General features: G+C 37.2%; 1 protein-coding gene across 4 annotated transcripts in view; it reads right to left on the bottom strand.

Annotated features, from left to right (window-relative positions):
• Positions 1–19,421, bottom strand: part of LOC105475154 (Rho guanine nucleotide exchange factor 28) — a 311,081-nt gene that overhangs the window by 76,043 nt on the left and 215,617 nt on the right. For all 4 annotated transcript variants that reach the window (XM_011730182.3, XM_071098819.1, XM_071098818.1 and 1 more), the window contains 6 exons: positions 19,082–19,362; positions 13,104–13,311; positions 10,497–10,608; positions 7,027–7,069; positions 1,979–2,102; positions 1,537–1,669 (listed from right to left, as the gene is read on the bottom strand). In XM_011730182.3, coding sequence (XP_011728484.2) covers positions 1,537–1,669; positions 1,979–2,102; positions 7,027–7,069; positions 10,497–10,608; positions 13,104–13,311; positions 19,082–19,362 — 901 coding nt within the window. The remainder of the gene's footprint in view (positions 1–1,536; positions 1,670–1,978; positions 2,103–7,026; positions 7,070–10,496; positions 10,609–13,103; positions 13,312–19,081; positions 19,363–19,421) is intronic.

The raw sequence follows: 19,421 nt of genomic DNA on the forward strand, positions 1-19,421 counted from the left end.
CTAAGAAACACATGCTCATCCCACGAATGAACCGACCGCTGAAGTGTGGGCAGCCCAGAAACAACCCATAAATGCTACTTGGAGCAAATCTCTAAAAATGTAGGAAATTAAACCACATCTGAGCAGCCTGATGCTACTTCAGATCCAGGAAAAGAAAGAAATCAAGTGTTCAAGGAAAGCAAAATTCAAACATGCAATAAAGACAGCATAATCAAAGACAGGGTCAACTGCGAGAAGAAAATTCGATCTGCCTCTAATGCCATATGCGGATTGTATTTTCATCAGATGTCCAGCTGTAGATAAATTTTTAGTTCAATCATTTTCAACAAATTTAATGAGGAACTTCAGATGTAAACTTCCCCTGCTCCTCTCTTCCCTTTGTGCTCCCATCCCACCTCCCAAATATTCCCACAATTCTGGCAATCAACAAATACCCTGAAATCTATTCCGCCTGCCTGCACCTCACTACTTTTTCTCTGAATTATTCTTTCATTCATCAGTTATTTACTAAGCCCCTAGTATGTTCTAGCCACTCTGCATATAGCAGAGAACAAATTCAACAGACAAAAATCTAGCCCCCATATGCAAACTGTATAGTAAGTTAGATAGTGGTAAATATTCTAATGGGGAAAAGTGCCAGGAGGAGGCAAGGACGAGCCAGGTACTGGGTGATCAGGAAAGGCTGCCTGAGAAGCTGTCGTCTGAGTGATCCACGTGGGTATCTGAGGAAAGAGGGTTGCAGTCAGAAGGAACAGCCAGAGAAGGCCCTAAGGCAGGAGCATGACTGCCATGTTTGAAAAACAGCAAAGATGCCAGTGTGACTGGAGCAGAGGGAGTAAGGGAGGGAGAGGATAGATCGCATGGGAACTTGTTGTCATTGCAAGGACTTAAGGACTTCAGTCTATACTTGGGGTATAGGAAGCCATTGGGAGATTTTTTGAATGCAGTGATATATGCCTTAGCAAGCTCACTCTGGCTAATGCTTTGAGAACAGACTTTAGGGGTAAAAGCACAAGGAAGCCAGTTGGAATGCTGTAGAAATGGTAGCTTTAGAGCGGAATATCAGTGGTAGTAGTGACAAGTGCCTGGGTTTTATATGTTTTCTGAAAATAGAGCCAAGAGGATTGTTGATGGATTGGATGTAGGATGTGAGAAAATGGGAGGTATAAAGATGTACTCCAAAAGTTTTGGCATGAACATGTGGTTGGAATGATCAAGTTGCCATTAAAAGCTGAGAGCATCAGCTTTTAGGTGAGCACAGAAGGAGGAGATTGTAACATCTGAAACACTCTTTAGACATCCAGGTGGAGACATAAAGCAGACAGTGAGGCATACAAATCTGGGGTTAAGACAAGTTATCAGTTATGGACAAAACATACTGACTCTAACCAGTATCAGTCATTGCTTGGTAAATGGTTCAGTCATATGTGTCGCACTGAAAAGGTTTATGTAAATGTATTGAGCAATAAGCCTCTTCTCAAGGTTACTGTCAGGAGATGAAATGCAAAGACAGCGCACATAGACCTGAGAACTTACTGGAACACTGCAGTGACTCTTTCCCCAGGAGTGTTTTATCACAAACCAAGCACTGCAGAACCCCAGAGAAGGTTCCTGGGGCAAACTGATGTCGATTTAGCTTCTCTTTATCTTTGGCATCCTTGCTTTTTGTCTTCAGATGCAGCAGCAGCAGTAGCAGGAAAGTGGGGAAAAATGAGAAAAGGAAAACGCTGTGAGCCAACCTTCTTACAGACATCATCAAGCAAAGTCCCTACATTTTCCATCAGAATATAAGGATTGCACACAGAGGGACACCATAACACCTAAATGTGATATTCTGGGCTTTAGCAATATTCCATAAGAAATATATGTAAACAAAATCTAAAGTAAGTGATTTTAAAGGGAAAGTAGAAACTATACTAACTGCTGAGAAACTAAAACATCTATATTTTATAGAAAATACGTGAATAAGTTTAATTACCTTTGATTTATTCCGAGGGCTAGTCATCCTATTCATGAGGAAACTGAAAGTTCGACTCACTTTATATTTTTCAGACTCTGATTTGGCAGGTATGATGTATTTATCCCATTCTTCTTCCTGAATTCTACAAAAACAGAATCTGTTATAATGGCTTTTAGGACGTAAAGAGGAAGAACAGCATATATGTGTGTGTGTGTGTGTACACATATATGTATGTGTATATATTTTTTTCGGTTTTAGTGGTTGTTCTAAAGAGAAAATTTATTTAAAATACACTTATAGCATAAGTGAACAGACATGTGATTAGAGCAACAATCTCACAATGTCAACAATTACAGAACACAGGTGGTGGAAGTGGGTATACAGTATATAATTCTCTCAACTTTTCTGTGTACTTGAAAATTTTCATAATATAATATTAAGGAAATAAACCTTAGACTTATAATTTTACCCTGAAAACACTCATCTTCCTGTTTACTATGCTAGTAAGAATTCCCTAGAGCACAGACAAGCCAAATACCCAACAATATGCAACTGGATTTTATTTATTTTTGGAACACAGAGATAATAGTCAGTAGACACAGGTTTCCTTTGTTGATACAGCCTGAGAAACAGACTGCCTGCCACTCTGTGAAGCCTCTCCCACTCAGCACGATCTGAGACTCTCCAGGTTGTGGAGGAGAGAGGCTGTGGATACTCCATAAAATAAGCAGCAAGATAGAGGTAACTGTACCCACCCATGAATGCCCTGAACACCACTTATTTTCTTCTAATCCACAATACAATTATTCTCTAGAAAAAAAACATATCCAGACTATGAAAGTTACAATTCTCCCTAGAGCTTCCTCTGATAATCTTATATTTCTATTATCATTACTGAGGAAAGAATAAATTAAAAATCAACCTAAATATCATGTCAAACCAGGTAACACTTCTGTAGATGATTTCCATAGGGATTATTTCCTAACTAAAGTCTCTCCTACCCCCTAAAATTCTCACCTTTCCGTACTGATAACTAACATATTTATCTCTGGGAAGTATTTAAAAGCAATCAAATTACTGATACACACCAAAATACATATTATTATATTTTGTGAAAATATTGCTTTCAATGACAACTTTCTAGGACTTTGATTTTTCTTATCTAATTAATGACAGGCTTAGACTAAATTATTTCCAAGACCCGTTCCACACTTTAATATGGTACATATTATAATAAAACTTTAAGTTATTTAAGCTCTACATTAGGTTTTAGAGTTCAAACCTGTTAATGCATTTAGAAAAAAAAATAATAATAACACATGGCTTAAGAGCTGCCTCTTGACCACATAGATCTAAAGGTATAGTCAGAACAGTGTTATGTCCTGTTACTCAAAGCCTACACAGTAAATGAAATTAGATTTGCTGCGTAGAGAAAACATTTTGAAAGGCAGAAGAAAAAGGAAGTGAATAGAATTAAATATACTCTATGCCAAAAGAGTAGTGAAAGAATCTCGGACCCTCTTAATTTCCTTTCTACTTCCATGCTACCTCTAGTCATTTTTACCTAGGATAACTGACTGGTTAATAGAATCCAAAATTTTCCATAACCTCTGGTGTCTTACACATCCTAATTTGAAAAATTTGTGCCATAATATTCAATAGGCTCACTTTCAGAACTGGGGGAAAAATACATTTGAGAGTTTGAAAAGAGTCCTCTCTTGGAAGGCCTTTTGTGACCCCACAAAATGCTATCCAATGTCTAAGAGAAGAGAAGAGTGATGAGGAGACCTAATGTCAGAATTAAAAAATGATTAGGTCATTGCGGATTTTGAGGTCAAGAAACCCCTTTTCTATTTCCCAGCAAGAACACAACTAAACTATTGCAAATAAAAGAAAATTAATTCTTGGTTACCCAACTCTACTCTCAACTCCCCTGCTATAGAAGACTATATCAAAAACGACAGTTTCCAAATTGGTTAAAAACTTATAAATGCACAATTTACCATATCCTTTATACTTCTACAACATGATACTTTTTTTTTTTTTTTTTTTGAGATGGAGTTTTGCTCTTGTTGCCTAGGCTGGAGTGCAATGGCGTGATCTTGGCTCACTGCAACCTCAGGCTCCCAGGTTCAAGCGATTCACCTGCCTCAGCCTCCTGAGTAGCTGGAATTACAGGCACCCACCACCACGCCCGGCTAATTTTTGTATTTTTAATAGAGATGGGATTTCGCCATGTTGGCCAGGCTGGTCTGGAACTCCTGACCTCAGGTGATCCGCCCACCCTGGCCTCCCAAAATGCTGGGATTACAAACGTGAGCCACCGAGTCCGGCCAACACTTCAACTTTTTAAGCTGAGGTTGATAAGACCTGAGAGATAACAATGTAAACATAAAAATGCTGAAACATTAAATATAAAAACTTAAACCATCACCCAGCCTGGCAGAAATGTGAATATCATAGTCATAATCCACTATCAGATTATGAAGATGGGTAATACAGTATAACCTCTGGGCAAATGTAGAAGGTTGGTTGCTTCATGTCAGATCTAATTTAACTATGTGATATTTACCTATATTAAAATTAGGCACTTTAGAAAATAACTGAGAAGAGAAAACCCTCAAATAATTTCATAATAGAATTTAAATAGCTTTTACATTTGTAAGAATCTGGAAAGATTAAGTTCTTTTTAACATCCCAGAACAAGAATGTCTAATCTCTATTATGAGTTTGTTGACCGATAGCATCACTCACAATAAAGTTTTACAAACCCTTCTTTAGGGCCTCTAATGGTATTGCCTTTTCCATAGGTAAATAGACATTTAAAATATATTAAGAATACAGATTCTTAATATTTTAACTCTTAATCTATTTAAAGAATTGGCATCTGAAGTGTTTTTTTCTTGTTGTTTTTGGGGTTTGGTTTTTTTTTTTTTTTTTTGAGATGGCTGTGTCACCCAGGCTAGGGTGCCGTGGCGCGATCTTGGCTCATTGCAACCTCCGCCCTCCAGGTTCAAGCTATTCTCTTGCCTCAGCCTCCTGAGTAGCTGGGATTACAAGCGCCCACCACCACATCTGGCTAATTTTTGTATTTTTTAGTAGAGACAGGGTTTCCTCATATTGACCAGGCTGGTCTCAAAGTCCTGACCTTAGATGATCCGCCCGCCTCGGCCTCCCAAAGTACTGGGATTATAGGCATGAGCCACCGCACCTGGACTAAAGGGATGAAAGAAGTTCCTGCTGTGCAGATTGAAAACTGACACAGTGGAACTTTTGTTAACACTCAGATCCTCAGATTTGAAGAAAGAGGAGGAGAAGGAGGAAATATATATAATAGATTTAAGACAGACGGTGGTAGTAAAATAATCAAGTCATGCCATATAATCCTTAAGAAATTAGAATAGAGTGCTGGAATGAGCCTGCAAGGTATAGAGTAAGCTCATTTTTTACATGGATGTCTCCTTTTCTAGAAACTAAGTGATTCGTACAAATAAAAGAATATCAAAGAAGGCACCATCTCAGGTAAATACCTACAACATGACCAAAGCAAAGCATTAGGTGTGGCTTGGGATCTTATTGGCATATCCAACAAGATAAGATAGCAGGAATAGAGTGGGTGAGATGAAAGATCTACTTTACTAGATACACCAAGGAATATGACTGAGAGAGTAAGATGCTTTCAGGATGTGAACCAAGAAAGATTAAAGAATAGAAAGAAATAGAAAACAAAAACAGGAGTGACAAAGAACGAATACTCAGATAAAAAGAAACTTCATACACGTGCCATCGAAGTTAAAATATTTTATAGACTACTATTTAGCCAAGTATAACATTGGCTCCTTTGGTCTTAAATCTCTCTCTTAATGAAAAATAAATATTTTTTATATTTTTAATTTAAAAATATCTTGATAACAATCCATTACTTCTCCAGTTGTTAAAAAGATAACAGGGAGAAGACTGCTAATCAAAATGATGACCAAGATGAAGATCAAATTCCAGAATGAGGAAGTAAATTGCTTAAATGAGGTAATAAATGTAAGCTGCTTAAAACAGTACAAGGCACATACAAATGTTCAATAACTGTCAGTAATTACTGCTTTTGCTATCATCATCCTCACTGCCATTGTCATGAAGTCATCTTCATCATCATCCTATCTTTCAAGGGCATTCGTAACCTTCCTCTGTTTGTATCATTTGAAAGTTTCTATTCTGGTTTCAGAAAAAAGAGAAATGAACCAAAGGAGGCATTTTCTTATTAATACTTTGATTCTGAGATTTAAAACAAAACACCCCATCTTGATCCGTATACTAAAACGTTTCAAAGTTTTAGCATTAATCTCAAACAAAATTAAACCATTTCACTCTTTTCAGATGGTCTCTTAAAGTCAAACATGTGTGCCATTCTGGCACTTGTTTTGCATATAACCCTGGGGCTATTTCACAGTGTGACTCATGGGCAGTCAGTTATTCAACACCAACAAAAACCAACCATCATGCTTGCACACTAGTCTGCTTTCCAAGCTATACTACAACAACAGTTTTACCTTCTAGGAGAAAGAGAAGCTTAGGTTAAATCTGCCTCTCAACCAGGAAACTGATCATGCTTAAAAGTCTTCTGCATTGCTTATTCTTTGTTTCCAGCTGAAGGGCTACTAGGCAAAAATCCATAGAGAGACAGTAGGGATATTTAGGCACTTTCTATAATTGACCACCCAGGGTTCTATTACTAAAGAAGTCCCCTAGTCACGGTGGAACAGAGCTAGAGAAGACATGTTGCTTTTCTAAAACAGGTGGTCCTCACACTGCTCCCCTTGAAGGTGTTTGGCTTTGAAGATACCCAAACAGAACATGCTGTCCCCAGTCCTGAGGCCTGCACAGCCAAGGACTGAATGGAGAGGGCTGGCAGATCTATCCTGATGCAGATCCCAGAGGGAGCAAAGGGTCTTAGGCAGGCTTGTTACATGGAAACCTCTCAAAAACTAGTGAACAGATAGCAAAAATGATGTGCGGACATTTCCAAAGGAGGATCATGCAGTTCTTCAGGAAAACTGGAACAGTTAAAGTACCTTTTTCCTCTTGGTGGCTCCGGTAGGCTGCAAGCTCTTTGCTCTACAAAACACAACAATAAAAAAAATGAAAACTAAGGCAGACAAACTGGCAGTCATATGTTAGTCTGAAATGCATACTCAACCATATTGTATCATTATACACAATACCAGCTAGAAAATAATGAGAAAATGAGTAATCTTATATAAGTAAGGCATTGCTCTGGCTTTTTTTTTTTTTATCACTTCCTGTAATTTAAAGAGGGTAGGGAGAAATATGCCAACATTTAATGACTTTATGAACTAAGTTAGCATCAGCAAGGGACAGCAAACATTTTCAGAAGTGCAGAAAATTAGTTCTATCTTTTTGGATACTTTTCACTAGAGTCATCCGTATTCTTCATAACACTAATCCCCTAACATACGGAACCAATAAATAACCACTTTTAAACAAAGCTCAAATGAAGTCTTGAAGGACAGCATAAGAAGAGTTAATTTTCATATAGCTGCAATGTCCTTATAAAATCCTAGCAGCAGCAACTTCAGAGATGTCCTCTGTGGCTCATGGGAAAGGGAGGACCGCTTTTTTCATTGGACTTGTAGAGGGAGGCAGAAGGGGAGGCTCATGCAAGCAGCTTGGAGCCATCTTGTTTCCAGAGTCGAAGTACTTACTACAGGGGTGGAGGAGAGACACTGATTTAGGCAGTGAGAGAGCCTGAAGGAGGAGGCAGCCACTGTGGAGCACACCATCTACACAGCAGGGACAAATCCTTCACTCTTGCAATCCACAACAGTGAAGAGGCAAAACTAGGTTGCAAGGGGAAATGACACATAAGGAGGAAAACAAATACATATCCCCTGAAATGGGTAATATCAAATGTTGCACCTAAAACTATCTTGTATGTAATAGGAAATCTACTTTGAAGAATTTGAAGGCTTTATTTTATGAGCCATTATCAAGTGTTTCTCAAATTAAGTCATAGGCAGAAATCACTATTCTTATGGTAAATAGGCTGAGGTACCAAGAGAATAAGCCACCAACTGTTCAAAATCCAATCAAATTCCATCCATCAGCTCACAACGTTTTCAAAAGTACGTTTATGTCATTCCTCAAGTTCTTAAATGCAGAACACCTTTGTCCCCCTTGGTGAGACTGTAGTTATCATTTTAATATTGGCGATGTTCCTATCTACATAAATCTACAATAGACCAAAGGGAATTATAAAACTAGATTCTGTTTTACAAACATCAAAAATAAAGTTGCCATCATCGTACTCTTGGCTCAAAAAAAAAAAAAAAAAGACACATGAGAAATTACAGTAACTCTTTGGAAGTGACAAGGAAGATAGAATATCACAAATAATAATAAAAAGGACAGAAAGCATCCTAGATTTGTATATCTGCATTACAGCTCTTATATGGGAGCTTCCCGCTGGGACGTAAGGAGACTTGGACTCTGTTCGAATAGACCTGAAATTTTTTAGGACTATTCAAAACTCATCAAGAAAGGATTTGCGGCAACACAAACATCAATTTACTTTTCATAGTCCTATGGTATTGACTGACCTAAATGGTATCAATCCAAATGTTTGCAGCCATATAAGTCTATCCATTGGAATCTTCATATATTTAGTGAGTAGCCTCAACCTAAATTGCCTGGTTCTGTTACCTTCTGGATAGTATCAAACTTCATTCAAGTGGCCTTGTCTTTAAATATACTGTCTAAAGATAAGGTTTTGTTTACTGAAAACCAAAGCAGTTGATATCAGCTTTTTATTCTTTCTAACTCAAATGCAAAGGTTTCAGGCTTGCATGTAAGGTAAAGATATCCTTCCTTGATCATTAAAGAATAAGTAAATTAGGGCTATTTTCCCTGATGAACAATCAGTTTCCTCTTAATTGTGTGGTCAATAATTTCAAACTCTAGAGATATCTGACTTCATAGATCAAGGACCACAGATCTAAAGGCAACGCCATAATCTGAAGCACAGAAAACTTAAACATGTTTTCCAAATAATAACAATGTGAAGTTAATTCACCAGCTGGGACTATCAGTGAAAAGGTGTCAAGCTGCTATTAAAAATATACCAACCTAAACTAAGGCTGGGGAGACCCAGAGACCTAGAAAGAATCCATAAAACAAAAAACAAAAATCCAGAACAAATTCAATCCATCTTTATCCTGTCCTCTCAAGGGAGTTGTATCCTTTCTTTCTCTTGTAACTTTTCCTCTTCTCCCATTCCAAAAATAAAAACTGACATGTATTATCAGTCTTGATCTCTTCTCTTCTACCATTACATCCCAGAAAAAGGAAAACAAAAATCATGGTAGCATTTCTTTTGTATTTTATCTATCTTTTTTCTCATATTCACTCAACAAATATTTATTGAACATCTAGCATATATGTCATTATTCTAGGACAGTATTTCAAGCACCAAGATTATGTCTTTAGTATTGTTCTGCATGGCATAAAAATGCAAAATAACAATTTAATAAGCAAGAATAAGAAAAAAGAGAGGGAATAAAATAAATCCTATCTTATATATTTTATCTTGAGAAAATATTTGAGTAGTACTTAAGAGTACTTAAATTCATCTCTTGCTTTCTGAATCTTTTAAGTCCCTTTAAGGATAATAGACTAATTGACAATAAAGATATTCTCTAAGACACTGACAAAAATTTCATTATAATGCTATGTATTATGCATTGGCATACTTTCAAATATGCTTTTTAATATAATTATTACATATTAATTACAGAAAGTATGAAATAATTACATTTCAAAATGGGGGCAGGTGAAAATGGGAGGAGTGACTTAGAGAGGATACAAGAGGAGCTCCAAGTTGTACATAATTTTTCCATTTATAGATCTGAATTCACTTGAAAATTCAAGATGCATGTTTATGATTTGCACTCCTTTTTGTATGTATCCTATATTTCAATTAAAAGTTTATCGCCTAAAAGTTATATTTCTAATTGCTTACATTGCCAACAAAAAAATGTTGAGATATATTTACTCATGTTACAAATATGTTATTTCAACTCTCCAAAGTCCCTTTCTAAAAAAAGAAAGAAGAAAATCCATTCTGCAACACTCCGGCTCTGAGGAGTTGGATTATGTTAGCAACGTATATGTGAGACAAAAGTAATTTTTATAATTTACTCAAATAAAATCCTCTAAAGCCCTCATAATAATATAACTGGAATCAATTCTAATTTACACTATCCTTGAGGAAAACATTTTACTCAAAGAATAAAGCAGCAGAGAGGTGTGTATGCATTTGTAATTTCAACAAAATCAAATCTGATCAAAATCAAATTTGGCTGTTATCCAATGAGAAAAGAATTTTGTCAGGCTTAGAAAAACCAGTTACGAAAACAGAACTAAAAATTCTTGTCTGCTGTTCTTGAATATTTTATGTACTTATACTAACTGAAAAATCTGTTCTGGAATAAAGTGTTTTCAAAGCCAAATGTCAAATGATGCTTACCTTCACTTGAATTGCACACTGTTAATTCACGCACCAAATGAGTTTTTCCTAAAGAAATTTTGGGTGATGAGCAAGAGTAAGAACGTGAGCGAACTCCAGAAAGCAATGATTCCTAAAAGAGATTATAATAAAGTTTTTAAAAATTTATACATGAGATCTGAAAATATATGTTTACCACCTCAAATGTTACTAAATTAGCACCTTTGAAAAGAGATTCAACCTGAACATTTCTCATATGATCTCATTATGTGTTTCTGTTTTCCTCTCACAATTTTTAAAACGTTATTGTCATTTTAATACTTTAGCAACCTTCAGTTTGGGGAATAGTTCCTGTATATACTATAGAATGCAACTATGATATCCTAGCCAACTTGACTAAAAATGAAAACTTAAGACAAATGACTTTTTCTTTGTATATTCAACGAGTTTGACTTATTATTTTTACCTGAGGTGTCAGTTATTTTGTTATTTTACTGTAGCCCTCCAACAAAATTCTATATTAACTGAGATTTCTACATTTAAGGATTACTAGAGGATAGTGGAATAGCCACTTACAATTATAAGAGTTTTTTAGACTTCCAAACCGTGATTTAAATTTATAACGTTAGCTGCAATATTTAGGGAAAAATATATCCAATTAATATACAAATTCTTCCAATCTGTACTCAATTTTTGATGGACCTTCCATCTAGCACTTTCTGAGATGGATGTTTGAATATCACTAATTTATACATCCTTAATATTACTGCTTTTAAATGACCTGCCAGTTTTGTTCCTGTTGTCCCAATTACTTATTATTCCTATAATTATATTGGCAACATACATGAAAATGCAAGATGGCAAGATCATTAAGACATAGTTTTCTTATATGTTCCAGAAAATTTAAGTGAATATGCAATAGAACTCCATTGAAGCCATTTATAGCACCCAACTTCTATCCCATAAAGGCCTTAGGATTGATCCTGCCCATGCATTTTTAAGATATCGCTTAAGGTTAAAGCTAAAAGAAAATAATGCAAAACTCTTTACTAAAATTAAACCATCAGAAACTGACCTTCACGAGCACTGGTCCCTTTTGTTCCCTCTAAGGAAAAACACATGGTTACCCTAAGTTCATTAGTTCAGTTAAGGAGCCTGGAGGAAAGCTGAAAAATAGAAGCCTGACCTTGCTTCAAAGGGCCTTGGGCTGTGGCTGCTATCTTATTGGGGAGCACCTACCGGGCCTGGATGTCAAGAAGGCCAACCCAAGTTGTCCTATAACCGTAAACAGTGAGCTGGCCACTAAGAGCCCTCCTCAAAGTCATGTATATGTGGTAACCATTTGTCATGACAATGGAACTTTGAAAATTGTCCAAAACTTTGGCAAAAAGTTATACTGGGTAATAACAGAGGCAAGGCAGATATACTTATGGGACAGATTCTTCCTAAAAATGAGCAACATGAAACTGTTTCAAAGGACTGGATTATTTTTCATCTAAGTAATGATGAACTTTTCACAATTCCACTCAACAGGCAAAACTTAGAATTATCTACATAACAACCATACAAATTTCTCATTATCCAGAAATATCACATGACCTTCAGATGCAAAAGATGATGGCAGCTCTACAGGTCTTAGAATAGAGGGTAGAGGATGCAGGATCTGTGCTTAAAAGACCCAGAATTGAGTTCTGATTCTATCACCAAGCTGGTGATACAAAGCTGGATAAAACTCTAACCTTTCCAGAATCTCATCTACTCAAAAAATAAAATTAAATAAAAGCACTACTTATGTAATAGGTGAGTTATGAGGCAATTATATATTGTGTACATACATAAAACATATTTTGTATATTATAGGGCATGCTACAAAAATAAGGTATTATCATAACAACCATACGTTAGAAAAAGTTTTGCCATAGCACACATTGTTTTACAGTAATAAGTAAACCCAAGAAGAAAACAAGTAGAAAATAGCAAATCAAATAGGAAAAAAATAATATGTTCAAACACAAAGGGCTTTCTTACATTCAGAGGAATGTATTTAGTTTTTAATAAATAAATAAGTAAATAAATAACAAAAAAACAAGCACACCTAAATGAAACTCCAATGTGAAATGGCCAACAAGAGAAAACCTGGCTCCTATGGAAAAGTTGACAAAATTTGTGATGTTCCGGATTAGTTCAAGCACCCAGAAATGCTCAATAAACATCACTTCTACCTTTTTAACATCATTTACCTCATCACCAGGGCCACGCAATAATTTACATGAGCAAAACAAGATTGATCACTAAACTCATTTAATACTATCAGTTTTTCTCCCTTTGCTTAAGAGATGATGGGAGAAATCATTGTATGAAATGATAAAATTTTCCAAGTATGTGAAAGAAAGATCATATGTACTCATGGTGAATTAATGAAAACGTAAATCAGCCATTTTGAGTAAAAATCATAAAAATTAAAACACAGTGGAAAGATTTAAAAGACAGACTCAATCAGATATCACATGGGTCCCAAAAAGTAGTTCATATGTATGAATAAAATATGTCTTTCAGACACAGATGGGTAAATGTAGACAACATATTCTCCACACTTGCAATATACCAAATTTATACCAATAAGAATACCTTCGACTGTAGATTACTTGAAAGAGGAAGTGATTCAGCCCTGGAGATGTTAAAATCTGGTTCAGTGTTAGTCTCAAAAGAGTCCAATTCATCCCCACTAGGAATCCCAGTTCTTGAGGAGCTCTGAGACCCTGGAGTGTAACAGATGTGCGACGGCTCAGAATGCCCTTCCCCTTCACTGTCGGCGTCCAAGGCATCAAGGCTGGAACTAAAGCACAAAGCCAGCAAGTAAGTAAAGAAGCAAGGAAGGACACAGAGCGTCATTGGTTTCTAATTCTCTGAATTCAGATTCATCAGGGTGGGGTGCAATAGGTATTCATTTAATTTCCAACTAGTATTTAATTAGCCTTTTTCTCCTCCCTCCAAATCTCTTTTTAAATAAAATTTTATCTTACCCCAAATGAACATTCCTACCTTGCAAAAGCCATTTCTTTCTTTCATTTCCTTCCTTCCTTCCTTCCTTCCTTCCTTCCTTCCTTCCTTCCTTCCTTCCTTCCTTTCTTTCTTTCTTTCTTTCTTTCTTTTGTTTTTTTGAGACACTTGTGTTCTGTCGCCCAGGCTGGAGTGCAGTGACACAATCTTGGTTCACTACAACCTCCACTTCCCAGGCTCAAAGGATCCTCCCACCTCAGCCTTCAGAGTAGCTGGGACTACAGGTGTGCACCACCACGCCTGGCTAATTTTTGTGATTTTTGTGTTTTTTGCCATGTTGCCCAGGCTGGTCTCAAACTCCTGGGCTCAATGGATCCACCCACCTCAGTCTCCCAAAGTGCTGGGATTGCTGGAGTGAGCCACCACACCTGGGGCAAAAGACAGTTCAAATACCTGAAGAAACAAAAGCTGGTTTGAGTTAGTACTAACCTCACCACTTCTGTTTTGTAAATATAATTATTGATATCGCAAGTCCCAAGTGGTAACCCATCAAATATTTCAAATGCTGGTGGAAACAAAGCCACTGGGCTGTTTGCAGGGAAGCCTCTGGGGGGGATCTGCATGTGACTAAGCTGCAGAAGTGTCATTCTCTCCCCTGTCCCTCAGCTGGGAAGCTCAGGAGGGCAGAGGCACACCAAGGAGAGATGTGTGAAGGTCCCACCCATCCGCCCCAGGGCCATGTCAAGACACAGTTCTGAAGTGAGTCGTGCAATGTCCCAAACATGTCATACTAAATGATCATTTTTAGAGGTTAAAAAAAGATGATTCCGAGGCTGGGCATGGTGGCTCACACCTGCAATCCCAGCACTTTGGGAGGCTGAGGTGGGCGGATCATGAGGTCAGGAGATTGAGACCATCCTGGCTAACACAGTGAAAACCCGTTTCTACTAAAAATAAAAAAAAATTAACTGGCTGTTGTGGCGGGTGCCTGTAATCCCAGCTACTTGGGAAGCTGAGGCAGGAGAATGGTGTGAACCCAGGAGGCAGAGCTTGCAGTGAGCTGAGATCACGCCACTGCACGCCAGTCTGGGCGACAGAGCGAGACTCCGTCTCAAAAAAAAAAAAGATTCCTTTGAAAACTCTACCTTAGAACCAGGTAGTAATTCTGTTTGACAACAACTTTTTCCTCATTTAACTTTAATAAACCATGAAATTAAAAGGAAAGAATTTGACCTTCCACATCCCAGGTCTATTCCATAATATTACATTTTAAACTATTCAAACTTGGAGGCCAGTAGCTTTCCTGGGTGCATGTTAATGCAGGAAGCATTTCAAATGTATGTTTTGTGGGTTTTTTTTTTTCGGTTGTTACAGTTCTGGAGTTATAATTTTAATTAAAAAACAATGAAACTGTCTTGATTTTGAAATATGAGAACCAGAAAATGAAACTTTGAATTAACCTGTTTAGGTTATTTTTTTTTAAAAAAAACAAACCATAGGCTATTTGGACACAGTAAGTCAACTGAACACATGGTGTGAGTCCTGGTCTTACTCTACCATGCCTCTAACGCAAACACAGAGCAGTTTCTAACCCTTGAACACCTTCCCAGGCACTACTGGGTACCAGAAAACCCAGCAGTGAGAAGAAGCCTTGGCTGGCACCACCAAGGATTTCCAAAGTGGGGTTTTCTCCTTTGGGAACTCATTGAGGGCCAAAGTGAAGACCTTGGCATTGAGAAGAAGAACACATTAGAAGTGGACTTCACACTTTACCTCAATCAAACACCCAAATATCATGGAGTCTATTCGAGTATTTCTCATAAAACACTGAAACTTCATGTTAAGAATATCTTCCTGGTAAACATTGGTGATTTAAATGCTCCGGTAAATGTATTATGTCGGTGCAAAAGTAATTGTGGTTTTGGACTAATCTAATAATTACAGGTATTTCAAGTTGCTACGTGGCTTCCTAGTACAACAACAATCTGAGACGGAAGGAGACTTCAAGGCGGGTTGAAGCTTGCCGATGTCTTGTACCTCAGCACTTGTCTTTCAACTTGTGATCTCTGTACTAGTGGAAAATAGTTCTTCAAATGATTGGCAGCCCGCAATAATATCCGATTTTAACACAAGCCTCTCCAGTTACAGACAGCATTTCATCATCACTATGAATACATCCTAGAAGTATCAGTATTTTATTTTGCATACTATAAAACATTGTTTCTATTCATTCAAATGGGGCTACTACTTTTCTTGTTAAGCTATTGACATAAGATATTGGTGGCACAGGCAATGTTCTTCAGGATAACCTCTAGGTTCTTGTTTTATGGTATTATTTTTCTAATTCCCAGTAGTGGGATAAGAAATCAATTCATTAGGTTGTAACTAGAGTTTTTTTAAAAAAATACAGAATAGAAAATATCAGAATATGTTGCACATGTCATTTTATAAGACTTCACTTAAATTTTAAGGGAGATAGGGGACGTTCATGGCGGCATGTATTTCTTACTGTGGATTGTAGTTTTTTAAAAAGGTTTGAAAAATACAAGCTTTAGAATGAAACAAACACTTGTCTACTGCTTAATTTTTTGTTGCATAGTATTTTTAAATTAATGTTTTATTACTTCCCTTTGTGGTTTCTCAAAACAGTTATTACATTTAAATAATATAACATATGGCTATATAGTATGCATGTTTTAGTTTCACCAAAATATTCTTTTAAACGCTAGAAAACTTAGGACTCAGGTCCCAGTCAGCCATGTCTTTATATTAACTCCAGTTTTTACTGTGTGCCCCCAAATTTCTCCTTCATTAGAAGTTTCCAGCCTCTAGGGCTATTATCCACTTATTAACAAATTAAGTACATCTCACTTTGAGTTTGTTATCAACTTGCTTCCTACCATGACATCTACTGAAGGGAAGGACCCACAGCCACCCTAGGGCTTTCCAGGGATTGCGACTTCTCTCCCTTCATTCCTACAGTTTTCAGAGGAGAGGGAGGGCAAAGGAGATGAAGTCAGCTCGTGGAACCAGCCGGAAGGCTTTTCTGTAGAATGGCTTCTCCGTCCTCTCCTGGCCTCCTCCCTTTCCCCCAAGCAGTGACATCTTCACAGAGGCTTCTAATTACCTTTACTCAGAACAGATATTTTTTCTAAATTATATTCTACGAGGAAAAATTATATCTGTAGCAGTGAAATGTTTAAACTTTCCAAGGCAAGACCATGATCAGAAAGTATAATTTAGATACTCTGCAAGTATCTGCATAAGTATTAATAAAACAGAGACCATTTGTGTCTTTTCCATGCTATATTCCTAGAGGGCTTCTTCTAAAGAACTTATTTATCTCTTGAGATGTGGGGGCTCACACACTTGACAGATTTTTTTTTTTTTTCTTTAAGACAGACTCTCACTCTGTCCCCCAGGCTGGAGTGCAGTGGTGTGATCTCTGCTCACTGAAATCTCTGCCTCCCGGGTTCAGGCAATTTGCCTGCCTCAGCCCCTCCCCTGAGTAGATGGGATTACAGATGCTTGTCACCACGCCCAGCTAATTTTTGTATTTTCAGTAGAGAGGGAGTTTCACCATGTTGGCCGCCTAGGCTGGTCTCGAACTCCTGACCTCAGGTGATCTACCTGCCTCAGCCTCCCAAAGTGCTGGGATTGCAGGCATGAGCCACCATACCTGGCCACTTGACAGATCTTAAAGATCCACTAGAATGGATTTATCACATATAGCTCAATTTACTTTTGCAAAACTGTACAGAAGCTTGTCTGGACTGGCAGTCTCTTATCCCAAGCAGACGTGTGGACAGTTCAAATTAGCCTTCACTTCAAATTACAGTAGTGACTACCCAGCATCTATAAAACCATAATTCACAAAGCATAAATGTAAAGCAAGTCTTTTATTATTTACACATCACACATAACCCTTGGTACCAATATGTGCTAATGTTTTACAACCTCAAATTGCATATTGTGCTGTATCTCAGTGTCGGGCACCTACTGATTGCTGGTTCCTCTCCCTTTCTCTCCCCTCTATATTAACTCTCTGCTGAATACTCATTCACCTATGTGCATGTTCATTCATAGAGAAATATTTATATACATAGTCACATATGTGTATTTTACTTTCACTTTGATTCATTTTATATGTGAAAATGAACATATAATCACATGGGTAGGATACGGGGGAAAAAATAAGCTACTCCCTAAGGAAAGTGTGATCAACAGGATAAAATGAAATTAGTGGAAATTGGCCTGTTCCCTAAAGAAAATAGACAATCAGATAGACAGATACAGATATACAGATACAGACACACACATGTGTGCAAACACACTAATATGTGCAATCATATCAGATGCAATGAAATATCATTTTAATGACTTTTATATACACAAGAAAATATAAGGTAACTGAAAGTAAAATAAAGATAAATTTTATGTTAAAATATAAAATATATATTATGTAAAATAAAACAAACATTCATGAGCCTACCCAACTTGAAACTTGGATACTGGCCATCAACCATGGAAACTCTGTAATGATTCATTCCATTTCCATTTCCCTATTTCCCCTCCCTAGATATAACAACCATTTTGAATTCAGGAATTTTTTTCGCCTTCATTATTTTGTTTTTCTTTTTTTCCTTTTTTTTCTTCTTTTTGAGACAGGTCTCACTCTGTCACCCAGGTTGGGGGTTCAGTGGTGCCATCTTGGCTCACTGCAACTTCTGCCTCCCAGGTTCAAGCGATCTTCCCACCCCAACCTGCCAAGTATCAGGGCCACATGTGTGTGCCGCCATGCCTCGCTAATTTTTGTATTTTTGGTAGAGATGGGGTTTTACCATGTTGCCCAGGCTGGTCTTGAGCTCCTAAGCTCAAGCGTTCTGCCTGCCTTGGCCTCCCAAAGTGCTGGGATTACAGGCGTGAGCCACCACACCCAGTCTCTTGTTTTTCTTTATAGCTTATGCACATATGTAGGCCCTATAATAATATATTGTTTAATTTGCATTTTATAAAAATGAAATCTAACAAGTATTTTGGGGCTTTTTTTTGTTCCTTCATGCTTCTAAGGTCTATGTTATTATTCACGCAGATGTATTTGTAGTTAATTCACTTTCATTACTGTACAGTATTCCCTTGTGTAACTATATATAATTTATTTATTCCACTTTTGGGTTATTTCCTGCTGGTATAAATACTCACATATAGGTCTCCTAGTACACAAGAGGAAAATGCGTATTTGACTTTACATGATAATGTCAAATTATTTTCCCAAGTTATACAATTTTCTCTCCTATCATCTTTACGCAGGAATTTCCATGTTACCCATTCTCACCAAAACATGGGATTGCTAGATTTTTAAATTTTTGCCAGTCATGTGAGTATAAACTGGTATCTCATCGTGGTTTTCCTTTATCATATTTTAATCAGTTTTCTTAAGTGTCTTACTTTCAAATCAATGAATATAGGAATCTAAAAGGGGACAACATTTTGATGGACAGATAAAAGTGGTAGAGACAATAAAAAGTTTAAAACTAGAATTTTTGAAGTTTACCTATAAGGTTCTTTGATTTTCTACAGTTTTCTTCTACAATATAGAATCTTACCTTCTTTTCTTTAGATGACTTTGTTGCTTTTCAAATCCATGCCAACCAAAAGAAAGATTCAAGTTGGAAGCACACGAACTCGATGGTGACATGAAGGACCTCTGGGCTTCAGTATGTACTGTCCCTTCGTCATTTTCACTTAGTGGGTACACACTGGGGCTGGTTTCTGTAGGAAGGGTGTGTTTGCTGCTCTGAGGCCCCAGAGTGCAACCTCTGGATTCAGGGCTGGTAGTTGCAGTGATTCCCTCTATATTAATATAGCTGATATCCAAATCGCCAACCTGGAAGTTGAAAGAAAAACATTTCCTGAGTAAAAGGAGGTAAGATTGGCCTAGCTAAG

Source organism: Macaca nemestrina, chromosome 6 (genome assembly GCF_043159975.1).
Source record: "Macaca nemestrina isolate mMacNem1 chromosome 6, mMacNem.hap1, whole genome shotgun sequence".
NCBI lineage: Eukaryota > Metazoa > Chordata > Mammalia > Primates > Cercopithecidae > Macaca > Macaca nemestrina.